This window comes from Pelophylax lessonae, assembly GCF_965119305.1.
Source record: "Pelophylax lessonae genome assembly, contig: HAP1_SCAFFOLD_470, whole genome shotgun sequence".
Classification (NCBI taxonomy): Eukaryota; Metazoa; Chordata; class Amphibia; order Anura; family Ranidae; genus Pelophylax; species Pelophylax lessonae.
Window position 1 is genome coordinate 67,146 of NW_028119874.1, and position 24,568 is coordinate 91,713.

The 24,568-nt window shown below is 42.2% G+C and overlaps 1 protein-coding gene across 1 annotated transcript; it reads left to right on the forward strand.

The window, feature by feature from the left end:
• Nucleotides 1–17,935: 17,935 nt before the first annotated feature.
• LOC309543889 (uncharacterized protein) lies at nt 17,936–19,960 on the forward strand (the record flags this gene model as incomplete). The annotated part of the gene is made up of 2 exons (XM_082276304.1): nt 17,936–18,385; nt 19,166–19,960. 2 exons carry the CDS (start codon nt 17,936–17,938, stop codon nt 19,958–19,960), a joined length of 1,245 nt encoding a protein of 414 aa, XP_082132430.1.
• Nucleotides 19,961–24,568: the final 4,608 nt, after the last annotated feature.

Here is a 24,568-nt window from a genome sequence, read left to right on the forward strand (position 1 = left end):
AACCCCTGTATCATTTGTTCCAACAAATCTGATACCGCCTGAGGGACCTCTTCTAAGTCCCGGCGTAACCACTTGGTCCATTCAGTTACAGCCTGCGAAACCAGACCAATAGCTATTATAGGTCTGAAAGCTGATCCAATCAAGGAAAACATGGTGCCAGACATAGCTTCTATCTTGCGATCCACTGGATCTTTAAAAGACGGAGCGTTTTCTAGAGGAATAACCGTGGCTTTATTCAATCTAGCAATTGGTGAATCCACCACAGGTGGTTCTGTCCATTTCTTAATGAGGGTTTCCTCAAACGGATAACGCCTGTCAATGCGTTTAGAAATAGTAAAAGTGCGTTTTGGCAGACGCCATTCTTCTTCGATTGGATTGCCAAAACATTTGGGCAATGGAAAAACCTTCGCCACTTTGATGCGTTTTTTAGTCCCAAAAGGGATTTCAGTTTCAGCTATTTCCGATGGAATACCCTGTAACCTTAAGGTTTCTTGAACAGATACAATGAGTGCGTTTACCAACGCTTCCTCTCGGGCTATGGCGGATGCCGAAACATCCTCCTCGCTGTCTGAAGAGACAGGACCCGAGACACCAATCCCAGATGAAGTACCTGCAACTGCAGAAATAGGCTCAGAGTCTGAATCCGAGGTTTCAGATAATAAGGGGTTAGGCGGAGGTCGCTTTCTTGCGCCCTGTCCCTGACAAGCCACTTCCACCCGGGACACAAAAGTTTCCATAATAGCTGACAATGATTCAATTGTCAGTGGGGTGCTGGAGGATCCTGCAGACCCCTCGAGGGGATCCGGAGGAGATACATAAGTGGCAGGGTCCATGTTAATTCAGGACACCTTTGCCAGCAAAACAAAAAAACTTTTTTTTTTTTTGTGTGTCTCCCCCTAGCGCAATAGCGCCCCTCAGAGTACCTGCTTCTCGATCCCACAGAGAGAGAGAGGGACCCCCAAGGCTCACCAACCGATGCAGTGAAGTTTCCAACCAACTGCAGTCAGCGTCTGTCTTTTACAGACTGGAAGGAGCTGTTGCTTTTTCCCGGGTAGAAGGACGTGGCTCCGCCCCCTGTGTACGCCTTCCGGCGTTCCCAGCTCTCCACGAGGTAGCTGGGCTCACAAAACATGGCCGCCCCCATAGAAGAGACATAAGACTCCAAAAACATGGCGGCCGGCGTGACCTGAGGACATACATGCACTTGGTCTACGGCAAAATGGCGGCGGACCGCCGAAATCGTTTTCCCAGCACATCCACCTGCATCTCTGCTAAGAGGCGATATATGGATCTACAGGAGATACACTACAAATAAGGTAGTATTATACCTCCTATGTCTGCTGTAATGTTACAGTCTGCTGGGTAGAGTGTTAGCTCTCAAACCAAGTCCACTTCCCACAAACACATGCTGTATTACAAGGGGGACTTGTAAGTATCAGATATATACTGACCATATATGGAGGGGCCCATAATTCATACTGCCTCATAACGAGGAAAGAAAAAAAGGGAACGTTTACTCACCATACCGAACCGACAGGCACCCTCTCTTCACAATACCCTCTCCACCGGGGTGGGGGTTTGTGGACCACTCCGGACGCCTCGACTCTCTGGTTCCTGGCGACCAAGCGAGACTTTTAACTCGCAAGGTCAGTCCCTCCACTGGGACTCCGTCGCGGCCGACCCAGCGCGGAGCTCTGGTCTGCACGCGCTCGTAGGCAGAAACCGGAGTGACCACTGGATCTCAACATCCAGCCCGTCGCCCGGCCCCGCATACTTACTTGAATGTGTCGCGGCCGACCAAGCGCAATGCCATGGTCTGCGCGCGCTCGTAGGCCGGCTGGGGTGACCACAAGTGTCGCCCAGTCCGGCATTTTTGCTTGAAGATCTCACAGGAAAAACACTGGAGAAAAACTACCTAAAAAATGTCTTTTTCTTAAAGAAAAAAGTCTTGCCAGGACCAAAAGATCCCAGCAAGGAACTTAGGTCCTTACTCCTGACTAGACAGAAAAAAAACTGATTCCCTGTAGCAGAGAGAGGGAGGATATACCCTCAGGGACTGCCCCTAAGGTGGAGCCAGAACGTTTTGTCTTTCTGCCTAGTCCTACTCCTGCGGAGACAACATAACCCAGCTCTTGAGAATCAAGAAGACTACGTCTGTCAATGAGCGATAGAGAAATAATTTTTAATCAAGAATTAACTTTATTTAAAAAATCACATTTTTTTGCAGTACAAGAATATAGTGCATCTGATATTTACAGCATGTCCAAAATCAGCCATTGACTCACCATTGCTCTAAACATTTCAAACTGATACAGGTCACACGTCATGTCATAGGCATAAAACAGATATCTCAGTAACAATTCAACTCAACTCAAACACTTTTTATTTGTGGAGGAATCACTTTTTATTTGTGGAGTAAGCATGGGCCTGATAAAACTCTATGCCATTAATTTACCAAAACAGGAGAATGCTAAAACTGGTGCACCTCTGCTGGAGAATGCTAAATCTGGTGCATCTCTGCACAGAAACCAATCAGCTTCTAGTTTTTTTTATTTTTTATCAAAGCTTAATTGAACAAGCTGAAGTTAGAAGCTGATTGGCTACCATACTGCACCAGATTTTGCACCCCCCAGTTTTAGTAAATAAACCCCTTTGCATATTATTTTTAGCACCTTTTTGAACCTTAGCAATAATTTTGTACAAGGAAATACAATATGAAAAGCAGCTGTAAATAAATATATTGTTAAGGGTTTATAAAAATTGTTGATTTGTTGGATAGTGTGGTTGTAGAGGTTATATTATTTTCACCCAAGATTCACCCATTTTTCACATCAGGTTTAATTAGAAAAAACATCTCTCTCTTGGGTGAAAGTCCTGTGAAGTTTTGCGAAACTCTAATAAATAAACCACTAAGAGAATTTCATTGTTAGGGTTTACAAACAATTTAAAGTGTCTGTAATGGAACCGCGACCCCACAATGTGCTTGTGTGCTTCCGTCAGAATACCGCTTCCTTCAGTTTTGAACAGAGATATCAGATATTCTAGCCGCCCCCCATACAAAACTAGCCAATAATAGCTTGTATAATATCTGGAACTTTAATTGAACAAACTCACACCGAATATATACACCACCAGGTCAGGTGCCTGATTACATTATCCTATGCATATGAAATTGCGTACAGAAAAACATTAGTCGACAACACTATATGGAATATACGGTACTTACAGAACGTCCTTTTAAAAAAAAAAGAACATTTCTAGATTTTTGCCCATATACATGGTGGGAAAGACTTTATTAAATCCTCCTCAATGCTAGCTTGGGAGTTGGATCTAAACAAAACTTTTGATGGTGAGGAATGGCGTAAGGCTATTGCCTTCACATTTAAATCCAAGTGTGTCAACCACTGGGACAATTATCTGAAAACCTTACATAGGAGTTACCTAAACCCTTTTAAATTATCTTGAATATTCCCGGCCACACAACCAGAATGTTGGAGACAGTGCGGTGCAGTTGGCAACTTGCTCCTTATACTATGGGGATGCAAAAGTGTGGAAGACAGGTGGTTGAGCTGATGACATTAGCATCTGCCATGAGTCTGACTCAGCAGTCCCCTATTGGCAATTGACAGATAGGCCTTTAACATGGATCCTAGGACTAGAGTTGCAGAGTCTGTGTGTCCTGGGGAGATGTGGACTTGAATCAAAAGAAACTTTACTCCAAGGGTCCCCCCAGCATACACCCCACAAAGAGCAATGTTCCCTCACAAGCCAGGGCCCATAGTCAGTAGGCAAGAGGCTAGCCTGCAGTCCCCTCCAAAAGCCCCTGTCCTGAGTGAGTTTGATACAGTGTCAATTCACGTTTGTACAAAAAATAAAAAGGTGAATTAACACCATAAACTTTCCAAACTCACTGGTCTCCGGTGCACTCAACTCCGTGGGTGATTGGCTGTACCTGCCAAAACAGCTGGTACAGTGGTCCAGGGATTTGAAAGCCCTGCTCTTCTTCCCTTTTTTATTTTAGGGCTTCCTGTTGTCACCAGGAACGTGATTATTTTCCCGTTGTCACCAGGGACGTGACCATTTTCCTGTTATCACCAGGGACGTGATCATTTTGACTTAAGCTGGGTTCACATGTATGCAAACTGAATGTGGGTTTCCCTGCATCCAATTTGCATGGCAGGCGAGTGTGACCGGCTCTCAAAGAAGCTGGTTTATACAGGTCCGGGACGGCTGCGGTCTGCATTCAAAAATGGTCCTGTGCGTCTTTAGCTCCGATTCAGGTGTGAATTCAGGCAAAAATTCAGACCTAATTCGCACCTGGACCGGTGAACAGGGACGCACTGTACCCCAGTCAAGAACTCACAGCTGCATATGTGTGAACCCGGTCTAATCAAAATTGCTTTGATCCATCCTGGAAGCAATAAGGAAAGGAGAAGAGATGGGCATTCAAATCCCAGATGGCTCATACGTCAATGATGTCATGAGTGTTCCCTCCCCTTTGTTACGTGCAACTATGGGGCATCTCCATCACGCAACTCATTGGGCAAGCTGACAGGCAATCATGTGGCAGCTTCCCACATATTGGAGAAAATTGGGTTTGAACCACGTTTGGATCCAAACCCAGCTCATACCTAGTTGTCACCCAAGGACAGAAAATGTGTTTGTGGCAGAATCACCAGGTAAAAATAAAGGACAGAGAGAAAACAAATGCAGTCACTACAGCTAAGAACTGGTTAGCTGCAATATATTACATTTTTGCACTTGGGTTCAGGCTAAATTCACACCAAGTTTTGTAGGACTGCATTGAGTGGTTATTCTATTGCAGTGTCATCAAAAGATTCGGTGTTCCCTGCCTGGCTGGTTCATACCACCACATTGCAGTGGTGTGCACTTAACCACTTAAGGACCGAGCCTATTTTTGACACATTTTGTTCACAAGTTAAAATCAGTATTTTTTCCTAGAAAACAACTTAGAACCCCCAAACATTATATATATTATTTTAGCAAAGACTCTGAAGAATAAAATGTCGGTCATTGCAATAATTTTTGTCACGCGGTATTTGCGCAGCGGTCTATAAAGCGCCATTTTTTTGGAAAAATTTTGAAAAATCACATTTCACTGCATTTAAAAAATACTAAACAGTAAAGTTAGCCCATTTTTTTTGTATATTGTGAAAGAACATGTCACGCCGAGTAAATAGATACCCAACATGTTACGGTTTAAAATTGCGCCCCCCCGTGGGATGTCGACAAACTACGGTCAATAGAGATCTCAATCTGCGACGCTTTAAATTTATTTAACGGTTACCAGTTTAGAGGTAGAGTGTAGCTCTTTTTTTTAAATTATTGCTCACACTCTGGCAATCGCGGCGATACCTCACATGTGTGGTTTGAACAGCGATTTCATTTGCGGCTCGACTTGCGTATACGTTTTTTTTTGTGCGCAAGCTAACGGTGACGGGGGCGGCTACATTTTTTTTTTTTTTTTTTTCCCATTTATTTTATTTATTTTTTTAACTTTATTACAGTTTTAAAAAAAAAAAAAAATCTGATCACTTTTATTGCTGTCACAAGCAATGTAAACATCCCTTGTGACAGCAATATGTCGTGACAGGTACACTTTATGGAGGGATCGAGGGTCTAAAAGACCCTAGACCCCTCCACTACACTTCCCTGTATGCAAAATGCCAAAAACGGCGTTTTTGCATACAGCCGATTTTCAAATTTGCCGCCTTTTGCGGCACAGTAACCCGGAAGTGACGTCATGGACGCCGCCACCGGGTTACGTCAACGGAGCCCCGATCGATGCTGTTTCCGGCATTCATCGGGACTCCATCCAGCCGGCGGACGCGCCGGCTGGGTGCTCGGGGCTCCCGGTGGGACGGGAGCCCCGAGCAAAGCCACGGAAGGCGGCGGGAGGGGGGGGGGACGTCCCCTCCCGCCCTCCCGGGTACCGATCGAGCGGCTCCCGAGCCGCATCGGTCGGTACCGACGGAAAGCCAACCGTCGGCTTCAAACCACGGTACCGGAATGATGCCTCTAGCTAGAGGCATCATCCCGGTACACTACCGCAAAGTTTACTGACGTAGACCTACGTTAGTATGCGGTAAGTGGTTAAGAAAAGTATAGCAAGCCATACTTTTTTCCAGATCATCAAGACAAACCACCTCCTCGCACTGCATGGCGGCCAATAGAACTTTGTGAAATGGCACCTTGTGAGTGATATTTCCATGGATTTTATATACAAAGAAAAAGTGAACAGTGCGCTGTACTGTGATTGGCACTTTGGCGTATTTCCACCACACACCAGCCGGTGCTTTGTAACACAATGGCCAGTGTGAATGTACCCCTAAATAAACTGTAACTCTATTCTAAAATGCTGGACATTATCATAGTTTGCACTGAAAGCAATGACATTGACCCCTTTCCCCCAGCCAATACCAACTAATTCACTCCAGTCGTTTTATCTGGTATGAAGGTGATATTGTGTCATTATTAACATTGTGACTCATAAGCATTTATTAAGCATTGTGTTAAAACAGGCTTGATTACTTTTTCCTGTGTTATCTTTCATTGTATTCAATTCTATTGTATTCTGTCTTTGTGGCATGTTCTTCTTCCCTTATTGGGCAGTATAAGTGGGAGGCTGATTAGTGGGGACTTCAGAAGTTGGGTATGATAGCAGTGCTGAGTCCATGGCATTTTTCTGAATTAGGAACACCTGGCAGAATGACACAAATACAGAAGCTAGAATACAGACCTCATACTGTTTTAAACATCATTATACCTTAGCTATAGCGTATTTGAAAATTGACACATTAAAAAGACCAATAGGCTTATGATAATGACAACATACAGTATCTGTGTCTCATTTACTTAACGTCTCACTAAACCCACATCATAAACTATAATTATAATAAATGATGTATCACATGCTCTTCATACTCACTCAGTCACTATGAGATTCATTTTCAGTATTCTGCAAAAAACCTGGTTGATCCCGCTGCTCTCTATCTCCCCCTTCTGTCCAAGTCCCCAGTTCAGCTAGGGATTTTGCCAGAGGCGTAACTAGAACCTTCAGGGCCCCAGTGCAAAAAACCATGAAGCCCCCCCCCCGGGCCCCTGACCATCAAGCCTGGGGCTCTTCCCACTGATCCTGGGGCCCTTTACTCTTGTTGTGGGGCCCTTTCACAAGAGTGGGCCCCCTTACTGCCATCTAGGGGCCTCCCCACGGTGGTGAAATGCCAGGGCCGGGCCGCAAGTGTGACCTTTGCGATCCTGGAAGTTCACCCAATGGTGTCAGTAGTTTTTATTTTTTGGTATTTTAATTGTATTATTTGTTATCATTTTATTTAATTTTTTTTACAGTGTCACTGACTATGACTCTGTCCATTTAGAAAAAGAAGGAGCTGGTAAATTACATATTTACAGACCCCTTCCTGGTTCTCTATTGTGTCACATCCCCTGCAGCAGCCAGCAGGAGAGGGAGCACAGTGTGTGTGTGTGGGGGGGGGGGGGGCAGGGGAGCACACAGGGGCCCAGAGACAGAAGAACACAAGTGAACTGGATAGGAGGAGTGGCAGGGGCAGCATACAGAGGAACCAATCTCCTCCATTTTCCTCTTGCAGCTACAGGAGGTAAAAGGAGGACAGTGATTTCTCTACATGCTGCCACCGCCGCCCCTCCTATCCAGGTTACAGGGGGGCCTCATAGGCCCCCTGGAGCATGGGGCCCGGTTGCAATTCCAACCCCTGTAGTTACGCCCCTGAGCATTTTGCACCTGTATATAAAGAGGAGGTATAGGTGGTGTTTTCTGTATAATATGTGCAATCCTTAAAAAAAAAATCAGACACTAGTGAAAAAAAGTTATACAAGGGATAAACTAAATGTAAAAATGTGTATGTGTGGTCCTATTGCACAAACCCCATATGAAAGCAATGATAAGGTACAAACATAAAAAAAGCTTAAATACTATAATAGTGATCCACACTTATAAATTACTAGACACACTCTGTAATAATAAATACAGTGCTACAGAAGAGTGCTCTCCACGCAGAAATGTGCCAAAAAAAGTGCAATGTTCAAATGAGTCCATAAAACAATCTAATAAGTAAAAAAATTCATAAAAATTGGTAACGTGCTATGGTGCAAAAAATATGTTCTCCAAGGTGCAGCATCAGTCTCTTGGTGATAAAAACAGGAGGTGAATCCCCTCGTGCTCCCCCCTCAGCTCCACACTCACCAGAGGACTGAACCCCTGCCCAACAAATGGTATAATACACGATCCTGTATCTCCTCCTCCGTCTCACCGGGTCTGTTCAATGGGAATTCCCCTCACAGTGTATATGGACAAGAGAGGCAACTCATCATGTGAGTCCGTAACAAATGCATTTATTTTAAAACCAGAAAACACATTTACAGCAGTTCAAGGAATATAAGCGGTCTGCAAAGTACACTTGGTCGCTTACGTTTCCGAGTTTCTGATCCATGGAACGCACAGCGTTCAGGACATAGTGTACTTTGCAGACCGCTTGTATTCCTTGTACCACTGTAGGTGTGTTAGTGCATCTGACCCCTGCAGGGGTTCAGTCCTCTGGTGAGTGTGGAGCTGAGGGGGGAGCACGAGGGGATTCACCTCCTGTTTTTATCACCAAGAGACTGATGCTGCACCTTGGAGAATATATTTTTCGCACCATGGAGAATATATTTTTTGCACCATATAATTTTATCATTTTTTATGAGTTTTTTTACCTATTGGATTGTTTTATGGACTCATTTGAACATTGCACTTTTTTTTGCACATTTCTGCATGGAGAGCACTTTCCTGTAGCACTGTATTTATTATTACAGAGTGTGTCTAGTAATTTATAAGTGTGGATCACTATTCTAGTATATAAGCATTTTTCATGTTTGCACTTTATCAGTGTTTTCATGTGGGGTTTGTGCAATAGGACCACACATACACATTTTTACATTTAGTTTATCCCTTATATAACTTTTTTCACTTGTTTCTGTTTTATTTTCATAGGGATTGCACAAATTATACAGGTAGAGCCACCTATACCTCTTCTTTATTTTCATTTCCATACCCCACTAGGTGGGATATGTGAGGTTTGCTGCAGCCATTTTGTTCACACTGTAATGCGGAACATTACCAATTTCAGATTTTGCACCTGCGGTGGCAACTCTGCACATGCTCAGTTTTCAGTGAGCTTCTATGCTGAGAATTTCCTCCCTATGACATCAGAGCAGCCAATGTGACTATAGAGTCACACATATGGGCGTATTATACACAGTGGTAAATGACAGCCCACTCCCTCCCTTTACCTTCACGCCCACTAACCAGCTAAACACAATGGGGGCAGGATACTATATGTAGATTGATGGAGGCTTCACCTTGCTTTTTATTCTAAGACACAGGCTGGAGGGGCGTGACACAGATTGGGACTGGTGGAAATCCGACTATACCATTATATTGCCAAAAAATAATAAAGATTTGTATGACAATCTTTAACCACTTACTGCAAATCGATGTAGCTCTATGTTGGCTGCAATAAGTGGGTGATGCCTACAGCTAGAGGCATCATCCTGGTACCATTATTTAGAGTCGGCTTTCAGGTGGTAACAACTGATGCGGCTCAGGAGCTGCTCGGTTGTTACCCCAGTGAGTGGGAGGAGACGCCCCCCTCCTGCCGCTTTCCGCGGCTCTGCCCGGGTCTAGACAGGCTAGGAGAGAGTTGGGTCATGTGACTGCTGTATTAGGAAAAGGGTACTTAGATGTTTTTCTTATTAAAATAATTACAGTGCCATCATCCACATACAGAAAGAGATGGGAAAATGTCAATTAAATAGTGTGTGTTTAACATCACTTAACCACTTAAGCCCCGTAGGATTTGGCTGCTCAATGACCAGGCCCTATTTTGCGATTTGGCACTGCGTGAATTTAACGGACAATTGCGCGGTCGTGCGACGCTGTACCCAAATGAAATTGAAGTCCTTTTTTCCCACAAACAGAGCTTTCTTTTGGTGTTATTTGATCACCTGTGCGATTTTTATTTTTTGCGCTATAAACAAAAAAAGGCCGACAATTTTGAAAAAATAACAATATTTTTCACATTTTTTTATATGAAATTCTCAAAAAAAAAAAAAAAAAAAAAAAAAAAAGTAAAAATCTAAATTTTCTAACATTTTAGGCCAATTTGTTTATTGCTACATGTTTTTGGTAAAAAAAATTGCAATAAGCGTATTTTGATTGGTTTGCTCAAAAGTTATTGCGTTTACCAACTACAGGAAAGATTTATGTCATTTTTATTGTTTTTTTTTTAACTAGTAATGGCGGCGATGCAATTTTTTTTGCGGGACTGCGACATTGCGTCGGACAGATCAGACCCCTAACTGACATTTTTTACATTTTTAGGGGGACCAGTGACATTACTACAGTAATCTGTGCTAAAAATATGCACTGTTACTATAATAATGACACTGGCAGGGAAGGGGTTAACAGTGTGGGTGATCAAGGGGTTAAATGTGTACCTAGGGGCGTGGCTTGTGGAATGACCATAGAGACCTGTGATCCTATCTAAAAGGTTCTGTGATCATTCCAGGGAGAAGAACGGTTGGCTGTGTTTACATACAACAGCTGACCGTTCTTCTCTCTCTCAGCTGGGAACAACTGCGGGGGGGGGGGGGGGGGGCGTGGCTTGTGGAATGACCATAGAGACCTGTGATCCTATATAGAAGGATCACAGGCACTCTGTGATCATTCCAGGGAGAAAGGTCAGCTGCGTTTACAACAGCTGACCGTTCTTCTCTCTCAGCAGGGAACGATTGCAGGTGTCAGGCTTGCTGCAGGCGCGCGACCGACGTAGCCCTACGTCGGTTTGCCTGGGCGAGCCACACTGCCGCAGTAAATACACGGCGTGTGGTCAGCAACCGGGTAAATAGTGTGTGTTTAACATCACTTTAAAGACCAACTCTAGGAAACCTGAAAATTCTTGCTAAAATTAGGGGACAGTGAAAGCAATTTTACTTACCTGTTTTTTTGTTCCCCTGACAGATGGCGCTCTGACAGTAGAATGACCCTCAGTGTCCTCATGGCCAACGTAGAGCTATGGACCCTGCATCAGTCTTTAGTATGTCGGAGGACGTAGGCTACATTCACACCTCAGGCTGGCCATATATTATGCAATTTTCTTTCCTTCAACAACGGGCTATAGCCAGCAGCAGTGATCGCACTAAAATAAAACTGACAGGCTGGTTGTGCTGAAGTCGATCGATAGATAGATCAACCTCAGTATAACCAGCTTGCCCATGGATGAATCGAAATTCGACTGGTGCCTGCTGAACTGGCTGAATTTCATAGTTACATAGATAATCTGGTTGAAAAAGACACTTGTCCATCCAGTTCAACCAATATAAATAAAAAAATAATAATAATAGAAATTATTTTGATTCGTCTATGGCCGGCTTAAGGAACACACACCTTATAATGTTTTTTTTTTTTTTTAATTGTCCCTCAATGTATAACTATTATCAATCATGTCGTCTAAGAATGTAGGTCCACGTCAATCACAATGTTTGACGGCTGCCAACCCGCATAAACTCACACCTGACTGATCCAGACGCTTTCTGCGTGTCGCGTGACGTCTCTGGTAATCCCCACTGATAAAGTAAACAAAGGGGTGTGGTCACCCTGTGATGTCAGTGACCAAATATGGACATGGCCATATAAATGTAGTCAGGTGCCGGCTATCATAGTATGAATACAGTGGACATGACCTCATTGCTGCAGTCTGCTCCTGTTTCCCTCTAGTTCTGCACTTAGATTGTTTGCATCACATTTCTGAGCCAAGAAGCAAAGGACTGTGGGATTTGTAGTCCTGTGTTCAGCCATAACTGGACTCCTGAGTCTCTCACAAGCTGCTAAGGGCGATTATGGGAGAGGCTATTTAATCACTTGCGGCAGGTTGGCCCTGTCCCGCGAAATGACATAGCTGTACGTCGTTTTGCGGGACCGCTAGTGGGGGCGCGCACACGCCAGTTGACTACAGAGGGAGCCAAGCAGTGGGTCCGGTGGCTGCGATGTCCACTAGGCACCCGCGATCGTTTCCCATGGAGACAGAGCGGCGGTCTGCCGTTGTAAACACAGCAGACCGCTGTTCTGTCAATAATGAACACAGGGATCCTGTGTTCCTCTTATTTAGGAACACAGGTCTCTGTGGTTATTCAGCAAGCCCATCCCACACACAGTTAGAAAGCACCCCCTAGGGACACATTTAACCCTCTGATCGCCCCTGGTGTTAACCCCTTCCCTGCCAGTGTCATTAGTACAGTAACAGTACATATTTTTAGCACTGATTACTGTAGTAATGTCACAGGTCCCCCCAAAAGTGTAAAAAATGTCAGTTAGGGGTCCGATCTGTCTGCCGCAATTCTGCTACAAATCGCTGAACGCAGCCATTACTAGCAAAAAAAAAAAAAAAAATAAAAATGACATAAATCTTTGCCCTGGTTTGTAGACACAATAACTTTTGTGCAAGCCAATCAATATACTCGTATTGGGATTTTTTTTTTTTACCAAAAATATGAAGCAGATGACATATTGGCCTAAAATGATAAAAGAAAAAGGGGATTTTTACATTTTTTTGTATTGGGAATGTTTTATAGCAGAATGTAAAAAATATAGTTTTTTTTTTTTTTTTTCAGAATTGTCGCTCTTTTTTTGTTTATAGCGCAAAAAATTTAAATTACAGAGGTGATCAAATACCACCAAAAGAAAACTATTTGTGGGGTAAAAAAAGCACATCAATGTTATTTGGGTACATCGTCACACAAAAGTATAACAGCCCGGAGTTTGAATTTTTATAATCTTTATGACTGCAGAAGTATAAGGGTTAAAGCCAGAACTGAACATTCAGTTTAACCACTTGCCGACTGCCTAACGACTATTTACGTCGGCAGTCAGCCCCTCACAGGCAAAGTGACGTAGGGGTATGTCACTAGCCTATGAGGCTCTAGGGAGCAAGCGTGCGCCGCCGGAGGCGCGTTCCCGCTCGCTCACGGACCCCCCCGCGTGTGTGAGTGGCGGACCCGATGTCCGCCGGTCACTCGCGATCGTCGGTTACACCGGGAGAAAGGCAGGTGGCTAATGTAAACAAAGCCGCCTGTCATTCTCCCCTGTGTAACAGCAGAGATCATACAGTCCTGCTATGTAGGACCGTAGATCTCTGCTGTTACATGAAAAGCCACATCCAATCAGTTAGAAGCATGCCCCTAGGGACACACTTAACCCCTCCTTCTCCAATAAAGTTAACCCCTTCCCTGCCAGTGTCATTTTTACAGTAACAGTGCATATGTATAGCACTGATTACTGTAGTAATGTCACGGGTACCCCCAAAAGTGTCAAAAATGTCAGTCAAGGGTCCGATCTGTCCGCCGCAATGTCGCAGTCGTGCAAAAAAAAAAAAAATCGCAGATCGCCGCCATTACTCGTTAAAAAAAAAAAAAAAAAAAAAGACAAAAATCTTTCCCTTAGTTAGTAAACGCAATAACTTTTGCGCAAACCAATCAAAATACGCTTTTTGTGATTTTTTTTTTACCAAACATATGTAGCAGAAAACAAATTGGCCAAAAATGTTAAAAATTTTTGATTTTTACATTTTTTGGGGGGGAGGGGGGGAAATTTCATATAAAAAAATGTGAAAAATATTGTTATTTTTGCAAAATTGTCGCTCTTTTTTTGTTTATAGCGCATGATCAAAAAAAAAAAAAAATCGCACAGGTGATCAAAAACCACAGAAAGAAAGCTCTGTTTGTGGGAAAAAAAGGATGTAAATTTCATTTCGGTACAGCGTCGTACGACCGCGCAATTGTCCGTTAAAGTCACGCAGTGCCGAATCGCAAAATAGGCCCTGGTCAGGAAGGGGGTAAAATCTTCCGGGGCTTAAGTGGTTAAGGCCCCTTTCACACCATCAAGTCTGCCTGTCAGTTTTTCAGGCAGACCCAATCAGACCACCCATTGTTCTCTATGGGGCAGCGGATGTCAGTGGACATGTGTCTGGTGACACCCGCCAGGCATCTGATCCGATAAAGCTCCCTAAAAATAGACATATGGCGATACATTAGCCATCCGTCCAGCGGATTGGATGACAATCAGATGGAAATGGACATGCAGTCCATTTCCATCTGACAGCCAAATAGAGGAGAGCGAGCTTTGTCCGTTTACGCCAAAAACAAAAAAAGGATGGCGCAAACGCCTAGTGTATTACCTTTAACACCATAAAAGATTTATTGGAAATGCCAAAAACATACCTATAAACATGAGAAGATAAAAAGCATATCAGTCACAACTCCAGCATTGGGGAAATGAGATCACTGCAGTTGGAAAGCTGACGCGTTTCGGGAGACATGCTCCCTTTCTTAGAGCCCATGTGTCTGTGTACACTCTGCATAGTGGAGTGGACATGGACCTGTCATCCGCCCGCTCAGAAGGGATCAGTGGAGAGATCTCCCGCTGGGCAGGTGGATTCCGCTTGGACAGATCCGCTCCATCTGAAAGGGGCCTTAACCAGCTAAATATGTTTGAGGTGCATTAAAACAAAAGATGTGGAAGGGCTTACCCTTTGTTTTCTTTACAAAGCAGCCACAGCCTGAGTAGAAAGGCTGGTCCTCTGCCAGCATGCTGGGAAGAAGAAGGAGCCTTGCTCTCTGTGTGGAAGCGGTGCTCTCTCTGAAAAGGTCTAGCTTACCCACTACTTAACTAGAGCTCTCCCTATGGATTGGAGAGCTCCAACTCTGGCTCAGCAGGGAGTGTGTGGGACCTCTGCAGAAAGTCCACTGCTTTCACACAGACAGCAAGGGTCCTTCTCTACAGCATGCTGGTATGGGGCAGGATTGCCATATAGACTGTGACTGCTTTATAAATAAAATTAACTGTAAGCAGCCCCTCCCCTTCCATTGCAAGCTTAAAATGCTTGTCATGTCTAGGGGGTAGAGGAGTTTAATTAGCCTTTACACACTGGGATGTAAAAAAATAAATGTAGCTTCTACAAAATGCCATGCAAAATGAAGGCCTTTTTTATTTTCAATCTTTATTTATTTATGTATTACATCCAGAAATAAAACAAACAAAAAAAAATGAACATTCATAGGGAAAAAAAAAAAAATGGTGCAACATTTGTCGTGAACCACAAATATTCAAACAGCTTCACAGTTAAACTATTATCCAGTATGCTGAAGAAAATAAAGCTCCAAGTTGCTTTAATGAAAAGGTCATAACCAGGTGGGGACAGCCCAACCCCGACCCCGCCGCTTAACTGTAAATGTGGCAGCGGGGCCTGTGGCCCCCGACCAAGATGACTGGCCAATAAATGTGCCCACAAAGTCGCCATGAAGGGGCTGCCCCATTGAGGTGCGGGTCAAACCGCGTCAGGTATTGGAAGCATACATATTGATAAACCACCCTCAAATGAAGGCCTTTTTTAAGCTTCTTGATAGTGATAACTAGGTTCACTCCCCTGACCATTATATATTTGTTATAATGGAATATTTTCTGCTATTCTCAGAGGTCAGTAAGTCACGTTGCCACCACTGGAGTTCTTAGATGCCGCTATTGTGAAAGATCCCGCAATGATGTGCTGTTAAAAAACAAAGAATAATTAAGTGTTATAATGATGTAGCACCTTCCTAAATAGGTGCTAGGAAAACACATTTGTGGCTCTGTTCTGCTTCTCAGGAGAGCCAGATCTGTTAGTTTAGGTGCGCTAATCAATCAAATTGTGTAAAAGTTCAAATGAAATCACATGAATGATATCAAACATGAAAGAAGGGTCTGGAATAAAACCGACCAAATGTGCTTAAGGGTCATACAAAACAGTGAATAAAATAAAAAACTGCTGGTACAAATAACATTGATACACAAATATTGCCGTGAATTCACCAGTGAATATCAAAAAATTTGGGTGACAACACAAATGAAATTGTGACAGAAACAGTCCCAAATAATATACAAAATGAAATCCAATTGACAATGTCCGTGATGAGACCGCTGAGTTAAGATGTGGAAGCCAAGTGAATAGTGTTCAGTATCCCACCACCAGCATAGCTTCTTACCAGAAAGATGAATAATAAGGGCATGTAAATGAGAAGATCCACTCCAGAGAACACACACCAAAAGCAAGCAAAAGGGATATCCACTAATGCCTCCCGGGTGAGGTGGGAGGAGGTAAGCCTCTTACCAGATTTAAATATGTGTAGGGCTGTAATCAAACGAACACTCCTCTCCTTACTAGAATGTGACAATGGATGGATCCCTGATGGGTAATCGCTGCTCTTGTCCTCAATAAAAATGGGGAAAGAAGAGGGACCGCCAATAGTGCATTATCATAGATACCATTTATTGAAGAGTAAAATTGCACTTACATGCATGAAGACAATACACGCTTTCGGTCACCCTTGCGGGATTACAGATGACAGCAGTCGCCTGCAGTGCGGACCGCTGTATTACGCTGTGAGTGATGACGCGGCGCCTCCTCTCTCTAGAGGCACATGGAGAGGAGTGACGCTTGCAAGAACCCTGTGACAGGTATCCAGCCATATAAATAGTTAAGTAAGGAAGGGCACTCTCATTTAAACACTAAGTACTAAGACACAAAATTCATATAAATCCCAAAAATGTGTCCCATTTCTCTCAAAGTGGCCCTCTTACAATACCAAAGCTTTAAAAACGAAAAACAAACACAAGGGCGCACTGGCCTAGTGCATTATCCTCTACAAAGATTTGTTCAAATAAAAGGTATAAAAATACTCACAAACGAGTTCTTGGTAAAAGCACATCAAATAGATACTTTGTCATCCGCATCAAGATCAAAGGCCAAACCCCTGAAGCTGGAAAGGCTTACGCGTTTCGAGGCTTAGCCTCTTCCTCAGAGCCTTCACGTTCCAGTAGTTTTAAAAATTGCTTTTATTTTGTTTTCATTTATTTTATTCTGCAACTTTCATTAACATAACTCCCATTGATCCTGCCATGAAGGCGCTTATTTGGACCTGTTATAGGGTGATAACATCCCTGTATACTGCAATATCAGTGTCACATGCTCCCCTGGTAGAGACTACAAGTGGTGGTGCCCACACACTTTGTGCAGGTATGCTCCACTGTTGCCAGTAGGGATGCCTGGGTCAGGAAAATGCCTGGATCAGGAAATGGGCTTAAAAAGCCTGTGATTGGCCCAGAAACATTAGGAAAAGCTGATTGGATTGACTAGGGGGTCCAGAGGCCAATCATTAGTGAATACGCCCCCCAGTATATAACCTAGCCCCGCCAAATCTCTAGCACAGTAATACAGGGGCTGTGGAATAGAGTGCAAGCATTAGTGTTACTCCTGCTGTTCTTTTAGTGTGAGGAAAGGTATATGCAGTGTAGTTAGTGTTCTGTATAACATTATAGTTAGATTTAATAATTTCGTTTCTGTAGGGACAGTAAAAGTGTTAGGGTGACCGTAGTGACCAGACCCTGCCATACCAAGGTGACCCTAATGAAGTTTAGCTGACTTAGCCTGCCATACCAAGGTGACCGTAATGAAGTTTAGCTGACTTATGCTGGCCATACACGCACAGAATTTCGGCCGTTTGCAGACTGAACGATTATTCGGCGGTCGAAAGCGAATTGGCCACTAACCGATATAATAAACTCGTTTCAAGAATCGTTTTGCTGAGCATACTGATCGTTCGATAACAATACAACATATATAATTTTAACGACCGATCTGCAAAACGAAGGAAGTGACGTCTGCAACCCGGAAAGACAAACCCCCATTCACCCACGTCCGACCGGATGTTTGATGTGAGGATCGTGTAGGAGGAAACATACGTGGACAAACGAGTTTGTGTAGTATTATTCGTGTAGAAACCTTCGTTTGTCAATCAAATTATTGGAGAAATGGATATTCATGATGATCAGGTGTCCAGATCAATTGCTATCACCATGCTTGGGGTGATTGCCATTACCCAGCAGAAAAAGAAAAAGAGGAATCGCAGGATGTGGTCCAAGGAGTGGTTGATTAACCGTGACCAGTATTCACATATGGTTCTTCTACGTGAACTGAAGGATAATAATCCAGATGACTACCGAAACTATTTACGGATGTCTGAGGAAACCTTTAGTGAGCTGTTGGTAATGGTGAAGCCAATGCTCCATAAAGAGGACACTGTGATGAGGCCATCCATTACACCAGAACAAAGGCTCATGGCAACCCTGAGATATCTTGCCACTGGTAGATCGTTTGAAGACCTCAAATTCTCTACTGGCATTTCTGCACAATCCCTAGGCCGAATTATTCCAGAGACCTGCAAGGCCATAATCCATGTTTTGAAAGATGAGTATATGAAGGTGTGCACAACATAAAAATAATGTAAAATAAAATAATGTAATACAAATACTTGCATTTTTTAAATATTTATTCCAATAAAAGAACAACATTGGTTATGTCAAGATCTGACATCACATTTCAAATGTCATGTACAAAACGATGTATAGAACCATTTTATTTTTTGCATGTAAAAAAATAAAAACAAGTATCTACCACAGGCACAATTTGTAGCACACAATATATTGAACATTATAACAAGAAACACTTTTAAAGTGAAAACTTTTCAAAAACTTTTCAAAAAAATCTATAGATTTACAAATGTGCAAATGTGTAATCTCTTGACCAAGAGTTGCTGTTCCTGTCTGGTGCTCCCATCTGACCATGCCAAGTAGATGTTTGAGGGGGACCTGCTTGTTGAATCTGCTGTGTGTAACTAGGATAGTCAACTATGCATGTATTACTACTGACTTCACCCCTCAAACCTTTATTAAGCAATTGCAGTAGCAGTGGTTCAACTAATTGCTTCTGTTCCGCAGACATTTGCCGCATCTTGTTTGCGGTTAGGCAGCCAAATGCATCACAGTCATCACTCTTCTTTTGCAGTGCTGCTGTTGCTTGAAGAAGAAAGGCATTAGTAGCCTCATCCCTTTTAGTTTTTTTTGGTCTATGCAATGATCCTGCAGGTGATGGTTCAGTCAGTGAATCATTTGTTTCCTTGTCCAAACTCTAAAAGCAATGAAAATTGTGATTGATTAAATCAATATATCAGAAATAATGAAATATAACACTTTTCTTCACAGTTTCCAACGACAACAGAAAATTGGAAAAAAATTGCACAGGAATTTGAGCAGACGTGGAATTTTCCAAACTGTGGTGGTGCCATAGATGGCAAACATGTGCGCATTACCCCCCCTCCAAACTCCGGCTCATATTACCATAACTATAAAGGTTTCTTTAGTATAGTTTTGTTGGCATTAGTAAATGCCAAATATGAGTTTCTGTTTGTTGATATTGGGAAAAATGGTCGAAATTCGGATGGAGGTACCATTGAGAAAACGGAATTCTATGCACGCCTGAAAAATGGTAAGTTAAATTTGCCAAACAATGACGAAACCACAGAAGGTCTGAATTTCGTATTTGTTGCAGACGATGCATTTTCACTTGGCGAAAATCTATTGAAACCATATCCAATGAAACATCTGTCAGAAGAGCAAAGAATTTTCAATTACAGGCTTTCAAGGGCAAGACGAGTTGTAGAAAATGCCTTTGGTATCATGGCAAATAGATTTCGCATTTTCCACACCCAGATTAACCTCTCTATTTCCAAAATTGATCTAGTGGTTTACTGCTGCTGCATTTTGCACAACTATTTGAGGCGCAAAAATGTGATGTATATACAACAGTCAGTAGATCGCGAGGACACATCTCAAGGCAATATTATCCCCGGAGACTGGAGAAATGACACACAGTCGTTAACCAACATCGCTCCAGCGCCACCACGATTAGCCACCATGAACGCCCGACTAAATAGGGATAATTATAAGGAGTACTTCTGTGGATCTGGTGCTGTCCCGTGGCAAAACATGGTTATGTGATTATTTCTCCAGAATTAACCCGGTGTATTTTATAATCTGTTTGGACATTTGATGATTGTTTGAAGATGTATCTTTATCTAATGTTAACAAAATCATAACATGTTTCATGGGTTTAGCATTTGCAATAAATTCAAAGAATTATTAATAAAGATTTTGTATTCTATCATCTTACCTGAGTGTCATCATTGTCCTGTGTGTCACTATGTGGTGAAAATGTTTGTAAGCTGGAAACTGAGGGTCTTGGTATCTCCTGATCTGATAGGAAACGTAAGCTATCGAAATACCACAACCGTGGTACATATATATCCTCAGAACCTGCACCTGATTTCTCAGATTCCGCTATTTTATTTAACTCTTTTTTGAAGACGGTTCTCAAATTTGCTATTTTCTTTTTTACATACTCTTCATTTGCATTAGGGTTCATTCTGAGGCAAAGTTCTATCAGTTTTTTGTAGGCCTCATGTTTTTTATTCCTATCACTATATTCCTTGGATTTTATCTTCCATAGGCATGGAAGTTCCCTGTATGCATCAATGAAATGAGGGAGAAAGTCAGGTGAAGTAAAACGATCAGACATTTTTCCTGTAAAAAAACAAAAGATGTTTCTATCAGGAGACTTTCAGAACATTATAATTATACAGTACATGCAAATGACATGATAATGATAACTGTGATTGTAGATGATCATATTTGTACAACATATTTGTACCGAAAAATCTTATGTGCATTGAAATCAGGAAAAGATAATTTTGATTTAAAAAAAATTGAGCAAGCATGACACGTTCTACGAAAGAAAAATGTGCATAACACAAGTGACCAAGCAAGAAAGTTTGTTGAACGACAAATGTGCATGTGCTATACATAATGATAATGTACCAACGATAATTTAGATTGCAAACAGTAGTGAGCAAGCATCAACAATCGTTTACCAACATAAATCATTACCTCCAAAGATGTTCGTGCAGAACGAAAGATCAGTGAGTGAATCGTCGAGCAGAAGTGACGTCCGGATGAGACTCCACCCATCCACTTCCGGCCACTTTTATTAATACCACGATGGCGGAGTCCAGAAAGCGTGCTGCGGAGCGGGAGAGCGGTTCGGCCGAACATGCTGGGACTAGGAGCAGCAAGAAAAAAAAAGTGAAGGCATCTCCCATGACCTTAGCAGAAATGGTGGATATGGTGGAAGTTCTAGAGAAGAAGGACTATGATGGCAAGTGTGGACCTTACACTAATACCAATGCAAGAAAGGAACGCATTATGGACAAAATAGTGAGGGTGCTGCAGAGAAATCATGGAGTCCACCGTTCAAAGGATCAGCTCAGAAAACGTTGGTCAGATCTGAAGCTTCGTGAAGAGGAACAGTACCACAAAATAAGAAGAATAATTAAAAAAAGTAAGCATGCATTTCCTTCTATCTTGCATTGTTTTACTATATGTGCAATCCTGTATTAATGTGTTTTCCATTTGTAATAGTCAACTTGCCATTTTATTATTCTCATTTATTTTACATATTTCCTTTCAAAAATGTAATGTATTTATTTATTTGTTAGTGAAAATCGTGTTTGTTATACCCCCACCAGGAAATAAAGACAAACTGCAGGATATATTATATGTACAAAATAGTCAGCGGAAAAAGAAGTCAAGGTCAACAGAAAAAAATAAAGATGACTTTGCTGAAGTGCAACATGTCCCAGGTGTACAAACAGGGTCGGAGGAGCTCCTGCCATGTGATATGTCAACAGCCAGAGCCAACCCAGGTAATAAAACATTCAAATGTACATTAATAAAGAATTCTGTCTCAGGAAGGTGATATTTATGTATTATCTGCTTTATTTCACAGGAATGTCACAGGAATATTTAGGTGAACAGGATATACTGACTATAGCAGCTGTGGATGATAAAGGTGAAAGTGTACAACAGCCAAATGATAAGGCCGCTATGTCAAGGATTGAGGGAGAAGATGATGTTACCAGCTCAGGTGAAATCTCTGTGTCTCTCTCTGTGTGTGTCTCTCTCTCTCTCTGTGTCTCTCTCTGTCTGTCTCTCTCTGTCTGTCTGTCTCTCTCTCTGTGTGTGTCTCTCTCTCTCTCTCTGTGTCTCTCTCTCTCTCTGTGTCTCTCTCTCTCTGTGTCTCTCTCTCTCTTTGTCTCTCTCTGTCTGTCTGTCTGTCTGTCTCTCTCTCTGTCTCTCTCTCTCTGTGTCTCTCTCTCTCTCTCTCTCTGTCTGTGTCTCTCTCTCTGTCTCTGTCTGTGTCTCTCTCTTTCTCTCTGTGTGTCTCTCTCTCTGTGTGTGTCTCTCTCTCTCTCTTTCTCGCTCAATTCAAATAAGCTTTATTGGCAGGACCAAATACATTTTAGCATTGCTAAAGCAGTTGAGTTTGGGGGGGGGGGGGTAATCTAAAGGGGGAATGGTCAATATAAAGGATTTTTTAAGTCCTCATTTTTTCATGTCCCTCTCAGTCTGTGACACGCTGTCACATATTGTCTCTCTCTCTCTCAAACAATTGTCTTTTACAGGAAAATATTCCAGATTTGATTCATACGGGTCGAGCAACACAAGAGATAGCCAAGATGTGTGTACATTTGATACGGATTTCACAGACCTTATAAAGTCTACAGAACATCTTGTTGCCCCTGCTTTTAACATTGAAGAACAAAGAAATGTTTCTGCACCAGGTGGGTACTAGAATTTTCTTTCATTTTTTTTTTTTAGGCCAGGATCACTGGTGGAAATTGTATGATCTCAATGTGTTTCTACATATCAATATGGTAGCTGTTGTATGATATTCATATTTGTCTTGTGCCATTTTTTGTAAACTACAGCTTTGGAATGCTCAATCAACAGTCTGACAGCCAAGAAGCTGGCGAGTATATTAATAAAGTGCCGCAGTGACATGGAAAACATCAAAGAAAACATATCTGCATTGCAAAACAACCTAGCGGATGCCATAGACATCTTGTCAAGAGTGATTTAACCCCCCTTTTTTTGTTTTTTTTATCGCTCTATATGTTTTTATAATATATCTGATAAAGTTAACCATGTTCGTCTGATACACATTCTTCTGGAATTTAAGGGCCCTTTCACACGGTTGCTCCGTATGTCCGCAAATCATCCTATTTTTTGGCGGATGATTTGCGGACATAAAGTCAATGGCATTGCGGATGTCAGAGGAATACCATCCGCTGACATCCGATTTTCTTCCTGTCAGTTCTGTTTCGTTTTTTGGAACTGAACAAAACCCTATTTTTGTTCCATTCAAAAAACGGAAAGGAAGGAAAATCGGATGTCAGCGGTGTCATCCGCTGACATCCGCAAACTCCCATAGACAGGTCCGCATATCATCCGCAAATGGATGGGATGATATGCGGACACACGGAGCGGATGACACAAATGTCATCCACTCCGTGAAAAAAAAAAAAAAAAGGAACGGTCATGTGAAAGAGCCCTAAAGGAGACCAAACTACCTCGTTTAAAAGGGGAAGTAAACTTTTCTAATTTTTTTTTTTTTGGTATCTAATAATCTTGGCTGATTACTGGATAGTATTTGCACTTTGACACATTTTGCACATTTGTTTTTTGTTTGTTTGCAAACACACATGTGCACATGTTGTTTGTACTCTTCAAGGACACATTTGCACATGCTTTTTGTACTTTGCAATCTCTTTGCAACGAGATAGCACAAAAAAACTGTCCACTGAGATGTGCTGTGTAAACTGTATGTAGCTGAGACTACACACAGAATTCATCAATATGTGCTGCTTAGGAGCCGATACCCTCCCCTCTCCTAATTGGTGCAAAACATTGTCTGCAATGAGTGCACGTCAATATAATATGTTCCACGTATTATATGGGAAAGTCTTGGCTCCCAAACAGAACAGAGTCCTGAATGCAACTACAGTTTTACATCACATCCAATGGTGGCACAGTTTGGAGGCTTCAAACATGCAGTTCAACTGTGAATTATATATATAAATAAAAGATCAAAATATTGGGACACCTTATGCAGTATAAATTGACGCTTTACTGAGCTGGATGAATATAGCACCAAAAACGCTATATATGGAATTGATATATAGTGTTTTGTGGGCTTCCTCGATTCAACCACAACAAAGCTGCAACTCCACATGTACAGTGTCCTCATATTTTGAACTTTCTTGCGTAATCCTTCAGGTGGACTACACTACTTCTTTGGTCAACACAAGGTATGACACACAACGCATGTATTTGAGCACAAGATATTCTGATGTTGATTGTAAACTCAACACTCCCCCCCCCCCACCCCTCCATTGATAATCACGTTTATATTGCTGGTTGATCCCGGTTAAACATCTTATTGGCTTAATTCAATATGCCATGTCATACAAATTTGAACTTGTGCCACCTTTTTTTTTTTTTTTTTTTTCGTTTTTTTGCGTTTTTGAACTTTGCTATTTATGCTGCTTGATTTCAAAATCTTGGTTTACAATATTGGTGAATAATGCTATCTTAATTACTTCTGAAAATGTGTCATGCATGACTATGTGACATACTATTGAATAAATATTGGCATGCTCTATTGTGTATTTATAACTAGATGCCTTTACTTGCACTTATGCAGCAATTATG